The sequence below is a fragment of the Miscanthus floridulus genome, chromosome 4 (assembly GCF_019320115.1).
Source record: "Miscanthus floridulus cultivar M001 chromosome 4, ASM1932011v1, whole genome shotgun sequence".
NCBI lineage: Eukaryota > Viridiplantae > Streptophyta > Magnoliopsida > Poales > Poaceae > Miscanthus > Miscanthus floridulus.
Genome location: NC_089583.1, coordinates 42,018,274 through 42,026,646, shown reverse-complemented (window position 1 = coordinate 42,026,646; position 8,373 = coordinate 42,018,274). Strand labels below are relative to the sequence as shown.

The following is an 8,373-nucleotide window of genomic DNA, read 5'->3' as shown; positions in this document are numbered from 1 at the left end:
ATCGTGTTGAAGCAACAAGCGAGACCGGAGAAGCTTTGGTGACGCGTTTCGACAGTGACCAGGATCACGACGGAGCGGACCTCGTCGACGACAGCGTTTCGGCGACTGCAGTGGGCAAAATGAGCAGGCAAGAGTGGAATGAGCACTACAGCATCGCGACGAAACCAGAGAGCCAACAATTGAGGGCAACGGCTCACCGGATGAGGCTGGCCACGGTGAATCGACATTTCCATTGAGGTCGCCGGCCGCGAGGAAGATGAATGTGTACAGCGAGCTCTCGGCGAAATCAGGTGGTAGCAACAGCTCGGTCAGATGCGCAAGGAGCAGGCGAAACTGGAACCTGGCTTTTCTGGGGCTAACTTGCGCTGAGGAGGCGAGGGAAGCTCACCGGAGTCAAGACGGCGGCGTTGGGAAAGCAGAGAGAAGGAAGAAACGTGAACGGCGCCGACTGGGTCTTATAGCTTGGCCTGGAGCGTGCGGACTCGACACGCAGAGTGCTCCCCGTGCCAGCGTGAAGCCAAGGGCGGTCGCAGACGCGTCTGGAAGGCCGGAGAAAGGACGCCGGCGGTGAGGCGGTGATGACCTGTAGTTATCTAAATTTTTGAAATAATTATAGATTTGCCACTGAGTTCATTTTACAAATTACTCCCAATTTTTCTAAAGAAGTTGAAAATCTCCAAAAATGAAAGTTGCATAACTTTTCAAACTCTACAACTTTGCTTCAAGGAACATTTTTAAATTCTACCTCCATTTTGAAATTTGAATTTGGGGTACATTTGAGTATTTGAATCATTTCAAAATTACTCCAAATTTTATATGTAAACTTGAAAAACTTTGAATACCAAAGTTGATCCTTATAAAATATACTTCAACTTTGCTTTTTGCCTCAACCCCAAATTCCAAATGAATTATGAATTAGTCAAAAGGGGCAAAAATGACTTTTGTGATTTGAATTTGAATTCAAATTTGATTTGTTTTCCTTTTACTTTAACTTTGATTTTTGACCAGTAACATGGCCCATTAGGGTTATTTGAGTCAAATGACACATGACCTCACATGATCACATGAAATTTGACCCTTGTGGTCATGATCTTTATTTAGGGTTTTGAATCACATCACATGAAATAACAACGTTATGAAATAAAGCTTATTTAGTGAATGCATTCAAAATTTTCTACTTTATGAATGCTTTGTAATGCATATGATGACATGGCAAGTTTTAGTGTTAGGTCAAAACACCAGAGGTGTTACAAGATACTTCCACACATTGTGGACAAGCTGAAGAACAAAGGAAGAACCTAGATATTGATGTCATAACTAGCGGCGATGGCATTGCAGAGTTGTGTGTAAGAGGAGGATCAAGCTTCAGATTTGTTGTGAATTTGGACCAAAGGACTTGCACTTGTAGGGCTTGGCAGGTTTTAGGCCTATCATGTAAGCATGCACTGGCCTACATCACTAGCATAAGTAGAGAGAAAATTGAAGACCATGTGGACAACTACTACTCAGTGCAGAAGTTCAGGTCAGCTTATGAGGGTATCATCCCTGCCATTCCTAATAAGTCCATGTGGCCCAAATCTGATCATGGCTTCTTCATGCATCCACCTCTTCTCAAATCAACTGCTGGTAGAAGGAGGCAGACAAGGTTCAAAGCAGGTGCTGAAGGTGGCAACAAAGGTAATAAAGGCAGGCACTAGTGCCCTATTTGCCATGAATATGGGCATCACTGGTACACTTGTAAAGATGGAGATCCTACAGACATTGCAGCAATGCTTGCTGATAGGTGAGATTCTTTGTTTTAGATTTTTGTGTTGGGTTGTATGTGACATACGTATTAGTACTGACAGTTTGTATTTATCTATTGCAGGGGACCACCTAAAAGGAAGAAGAAAAAGGCAACCCCAGCCTCAACTGAAACAAGCATTGTTCCTGTTCCTACCAGAATGGTGTTCCCTAGTTTGCCCCCTGGTACAACTGCCACAACTGAAGCAGCTGCTGGAAATAAGTGAAAAACAACAACAGCAAGTTCTAAGAAATCAAAGAGCTCATTCTCTACCTCAGCAGCTTCAATTAGGTAGGCTCATGTTCTTTACATTTTCCTTGTACTACAGGTTTATAAGTCAACTAACCCAATACTTTTTTGCTTTAGAAGATCTGGAACAGGCTCCAACCAGCTAGAAACTAGAAGCCCGCAGCATGTGCCTTTTTGAGCATTTTGTTCTCTGCTAGCCTGGAGCTAGAACCTCAGCATGTCCACACTGCTGACGATATCAACACAACTGAGAACAAAGGGAGACCCAAGACAACAGTGAATAAGAAAAAAGTAGAAAAGTAACACAATAGAGACAGTCCTGCTATGAATACAAGAGCCAAGGTATCTACAACTCTAGATAGTCCTACTATAGCTACCAGAAGCAAAAGGAAGCTTGACATTTAGTTGTTGTCTGTGGGATGACTCAAAACTCTAGATATTTTGTAACTCATGTGGTCTGTCTATTGACCATAACCTGCATTTTGTAAGAGCAAAACAGTGGTCTGTGCATGACTAAAACAATGGTCTGGTCTATGTCATGACCAAAAACAATGGTCTGGTTTATGTCATGACTGGTTTGTGAAATGTTGTTATGGTTTGTGAAATTTTTGTAACTGGTTTATTAAATTTGTTGTTCTGGTTTCTGAATCTGTGTAACTGGATGTCAATTAATGACATGCTGCAACTGAGAGAAAATGCATAGCCCATTTTATCCCGCCAAAATGCTAGACTCCCGTGTGGCGTCAAGGGCAAGTGGAAAATTTTGCCTCTGACGCCTTGACACAGGGGGTAAAAGGGTCATTCTATCCCTCCATTACCGGCCGTCACGCTTTAAACTGACGGAAGTGGCACACATGATCAAAAAAGTTTGTGCGAGGGACTGAGGAGGGGCAGCTAAAATTTATGTGGCAGAGAAGGAATTAGAAACTTTTATAATGGATTGTAGGTAAAAGTCTCTTCTTTTTTCCCTCGCACGTTGTCTTCCTGGCGTCCGCAGCCGTAGATATGTCTGTGCCCAAGCTGCCCCGCGCGCCCACCGGCTGTGCACGAGCCCGCGGCATCGGCCGACGGCGCCGCCCGTGCCTCCCCGGAGGCCATACCCCAGCGGCTACGCGCCCTAGCAGCCGTGTGCCCCGGTGGGATACGCCGCTCGCGCCTCCCGATCTGCTCCCCGCACTCCCGATGGGGGCCAAGCCTGCACCTTCGGCTAGGGCCAAGCTCGTGCCTGGCGGCGGCCGAGCTCGTCCTCCCGGCGACGAGGGTCGTGCTCGTGCCCGGCGGCGGCCGAGCTCGAGCTCCCGGCGAGATCTCCGACCAGAAGCGTCGCATATGGGGGTATCTCTAGGGGCACCGGCGGGGCGGGGCCGCCGTCCAGGCCGCTTGCGCCGCCGACGAGGCCATGTCCGACTCCTCCGACAGCCTCCGCGGGTGGTGCATGACAACGTCAGCTTCGACCTATCCCGGCAAGGCCACGCTCGCGACTAGTGGCGGCCGAGCCTATGGACCCGGCGTCTGTGCCCCCAGGGGCGGCGCTTTGGCGGCCACGCCCCGCACCTCTCTCCCCCCGCGAGCGTGCTCTCTCTCTCTCTCTCTTCCTGGTGCTAGGGCAAAAGCTGTCTTTGGTACACAACGGGGCCCACATATAAAAAATGAAGTTAGGATAAGCTATTTTTTTTAGCTTTATTTCAACTCATCCCTTTTTAAGAGGAGAGAAAAAACAACACTTATAAAGTATTTTAAAAATAAATATTTGGCAAAAAAAAACTCACAACACTCATAAAGCTGCTGTGAGCTCTGTAATTTTTGGCTTCTTCCTTCGTTAACATGGCAGTGGTTAAACGATTAGTTACAGTTAGGCAAACATAGTGCTTAGCTGGCTTCGTACAGCGGACTGCACGATCTAGCACCTCCGTATATGGTTGGTGAACTTCGTTGTTTGTCACCGTGTACCATCTGCTGCATGCACGCTGTCACATGCTTCATCTCAGCGGAAAAAGACACATGGATCGGGACGAATCTTTCATCACTCATCTTTGTCTGCTTCGATCGATCAATGCCTACCGACTACCGCTCGTAGTGCGTGTTGGGATCAGGAATTTAGAAGCTGAGTGATCGATACTAATAAAAAAATAAATTATAGAATTCGTCGGGCACTCCCAATGAAAAAAAAACTAGTAGTTTTTATAACATAGGATACCGCAAAAAAAATACTGCTTTTCAATATATGGTTTCTATGAGTAATAATTATTTTCTCTCACTCCCAACTCTATCTTCTTTCTCCAATGGGAGTGCGGCACGAGCCCCTTAAAAACTGATGGTTTCTCCCCAATGACGATTTCATGGTTTGTTGGTGCATTGGGTCAAGAGAAGACCTGATTTCTTCATGAGAAAACCATTTCTAGGATTTTTGCTCTCTTTCTTCATTAATTGCGTTGCCATGTCAGCATTTTGCCTACGTGGCAAGTCATTTAATGAGGATAGAAATCATCATCAATACACCATTGGGACTGTCCTCAGTAATTTACGAGACGAATTTATTAAACCTAATTAATCCGTTATTAGCACATTATCTACTGTAGCACCACATTGTCAAAACATGAATTAATTAGGCTTAAAAGATTCGTCTTACAAATTAATCATAAACTGTATAATTAATTTCATAATTAATATATATTTAATACTTTACCAATATGTCTAATATTCGATGGGACATCAAACACCTCCTTATTTAGTTGTAGGCCCGTGATCCGTTCCATCCTCCATTCAGGCATGTGGGCGATAATGGCTATGCTCCGGCCAGCGTTAGCGTTACCCTTCCTCCTGCTCCTCCTCCCCGCCGCGGCTGGTGGGCTGTCCGGCGACCGGACGCTGGTCTTCATCCTGGCCGGGCAGTCCAACATGAGCGGCCGCGGCGGCGCCACCAACGGCACCTGGGACGGCATTGTTCCGCCGGAGTGCGCGCCCTCGGAGCGCATCCTCCGCCTCTCCCCCGCGCTTCGCTGGGAGGAAGCGCGCGAGCCGCTGCACGCCGGCATCGACGTGGGCAACGTTGTCGGCATCGGGCCCGGCATGCCCTTCGCGCACGCCGTGCTCGCCGGCAGCGAGGGCGCGGAGTCCGTCGTCGGGCTCGTGCCGTGCGCGCAGGGCGGCACGCCCATCGCCAACTGGTCCCGGGGAACGGAGCTGTACGAGCGGATGGTGACGCGCGCCAGGGCGGCCGTGGCCGAGTGCAGCGGACGCGGTGAGCTGGCCGGCATGCTTTGGTTCCAGGGGGAGGCTGACACCATGAGGCGCGAGGATGCTGAGCTCTACCGGCGGCGTATGGAGACTCTCGTGCACGACGTTCGCGGCGACCTCGGCCGGCCCGACCTCCTCGTCATCCAGGTCACTCACAGATTCTCTCTCTCGCTCTCTGCACGCACGGTCGGCTGTGGCCAGCGGGCAATTCCATGGGCATTCGTTCAATTCTACAGTTGTACTACCTCCTAGCAAACAGACCGAATCGGTGATTTTCCTTTTTTGCCCATAGCAAGGCCGAACAACCAGAGTGTGTGGTCACTTTTTTACTCCTCTTTGCTCTTGTTTTCAATTTCCCCAGCACAGCAGGCCTTTACTTTTCTCTCTTCTTCTTTTTTTTTTTTTCCTTTTCAAGCCATTTAATCCTATCTGTGTAGTATTGCTTGTAGGCTAACTACTCCAACGCTACCCGCACCTGCTAGCAAACCACAGTACGGCAAATCCAATCTAGCTTCGATACATTCATGGTCGTGGAACCCGACAGACATCTTCACAGTTTTCTCGCTTCTTTTTTCTCCTTTTATTTTTTTCTTCTCTTCTTTTTTTCTTTACTTTTTCATTTTTTTCATATTAACCGCCCATTTTTCTTCTATATAGTATGAACAAATTTTGTAGATTTAGAAGTTTGTATGCAACACAAATTATGTAAAAAAATGTGGCGGATAAGTTGTGTATAAACATTTTCATAAGACAATGGTAAACAAAAACTTATATATATGTATAAGTTACGTTGTTCATAAACTTATTATATAAAAATTTGTGCTAGAAATGATATGTCGTTAAATTGTTATGAAAGGTATGTTCGTTGATAATTATGAACAAAAGTTGGGTCTTAAAAGTAATATATAGAAAGTTGTTCTGATAAGCTGTATATAAACTAATGTAAAAAATTATATTGAAAATTTATGATTATGAGTTGTGGTTATAAATTATGTCTAACAAAAATATTATGCATAAAAGTTGTAAGTATAACTTTACGACTTTCCAAAAAACAAAAGCCGTGGAATATTTTTTTCCAAAAAAGAAAAGTTACAGGCTTGTCTCGTCATTTGCTGAATTAGAATCTAGTGAATGTTCGCTCATTATTGGGATTCGTGTCGTGGATTCACCACATGTGTACATACACAACTATCTATTTTAGAGAGCTTTTTTACCTACTCCTACTGGATTTATGCAGTGGTCCTATTTGTTGGATTACACATGGATATACATGTCACGAATCCACGACGTCCCACAAAAACCATCCTGACTAAATTTGTTTCAGTGGGTCGTGGACTCGTGGTTCTCTTCTTGCATCAATACACATGCGTCAATCCGAATTTAGTGTTCAAAGGGATCGATTATATTTCTTGTTTGCTAAATTTTTGTTTGTACTGTGCCATTGTTTGTCTATATCTCTAAATATCATATATGTATATATATATAGGTCGGGATTGCAACTGCGCAGTACAACGGAAAGTTCCTCGACCTCGTGAGGGAAGCTCAAAAGGCAGTCACGCTCCCAAATGTCAAGTACGTAGATGCCATGGGGCTGCCCATTGCGAGCGATCACACGCATCTTACAACAGATGCTCAAATCCAGCTCGGCAACAAGCTAGCCAAGTCATACTTAGAAACGCTGTAATAATTTCAAACGAATGAATACGTCGTTTCTACCTACATATGACTACCCAATTAATAAGGCACGCCCATTGTCCTCGATTAGGAAACGGGCAGAGCAAGCAATATGTATACTCAAATTATGAATTACATTCTATTCAAACCACCATCGTGTTAAATTGTTATTCAATGCACCAATCAATAGGCAAAAGTGCGACAACCTTAAATACATATTCATAGTTGTACTTCCTCTGTCCACGAAAGAATGCAATTATGGTATTTGTGCTGGTCAATCGAGCTCAACTTTGACTTAGTTTATAGTTAATAATATTAGCATTTATGTTTCCAAATAAATTTATTATGAAAATATATTCTATAACTAATTTAATGGTACTATATTACGAGTGTTTGCACTTTTTATATAAATTTAGCCAAAGTTCAGACAGTTTGACTCCTCAAAATTCGAGAATTGCATTCTTTCGTGGACAGAGGGAGTAAGTAAAGGATAAAATCATTACTTTATTATTTGACTTTTCTCTTAACATCCAAAGATTAAAAAATAGGGTGTAACAAAACTACCACTTAACAAGGCTAGCAAGAAGAAAAAGAAGGTTTTCCAAACTTCATGTTCCTTGACTTGAGATCCATGAGATTTGCCGAGGATTTTACCCCCATCAAGATTCTTATTCAGCGTTCCCCTTCAAATAGATGGACACACTATATTGCTATCATCGTCACTCCCTTCTTTTTTCTTGTAGTTTCCATTCTTTCACTTCTTGCGGTTTTTCTTGTGCTGAGACGAGAGATATACCGAATCATCAATGAGATTTAGGATTGGAGTAACAAAGAAGAGGGCCGAGAACCTATCTTTAGAGTTGCTTGATCTTTCTTACAGTTGAATTGAGGCATTGGTGTCAAAAGGCTTCTTTTAGTCACTGCTAATTTTTTTTTTTTGTTATTGACACAACTTCTAGTACTACGTGCCATTTTCTCCATTAGACTAGGTAAAAGCTAGGCTTAGAAGAAAAAAGTAGATATGGATAGACATGAGAATGAGATAGAGCAAAATAAAGGCCGGAGAAACCCCAAGAGCTAAAACATTATATTTAGAGTAACTAATTGATTTCATTGAAGGTAAACCTCCCACAAACACATCAACAATCATTACAAAGAACAAAATAACAATAACATCATAAGGACAAGCAACACAAACATGGCACTACACGTCCTCTCTGATTACAAGGTACCTGAAAGGATTGAGATGGCCAAGATTGGGGTGTGAATTGGGCTAATCTAAAATTTCTTGCAATAATTAAGTCCTACACTTAGCCCATTTCATCCCTAGTGCCTAAATCTGTTCTCTATTGTTCTACCGCACAAAGTTTTGCACCTTAGGTTTCAATTCTACTCTAGCATAGTAATTCTAATAATGTAAAGATATGAAT

General features: G+C 43.9%; 1 protein-coding gene across 1 annotated transcript; it reads left to right on the top strand.

The window, feature by feature from the left end:
- The first annotated feature begins 4,807 nt into the window (after positions 1 to 4,807).
- Positions 4,808 to 7,378, top strand: LOC136551409 (probable carbohydrate esterase At4g34215). The gene is made up of 2 exons (XM_066542963.1): positions 4,808 to 5,416; positions 6,756 to 7,378. The coding sequence occupies exons 1-2, from the start codon at positions 4,814 to 4,816 to the stop codon at positions 6,951 to 6,953; spliced, it is 801 nt and encodes a 266-aa protein (XP_066399060.1). The 5' UTR covers positions 4,808 to 4,813; the 3' UTR covers positions 6,954 to 7,378.
- Positions 7,379 to 8,373: the final 995 nt, after the last annotated feature.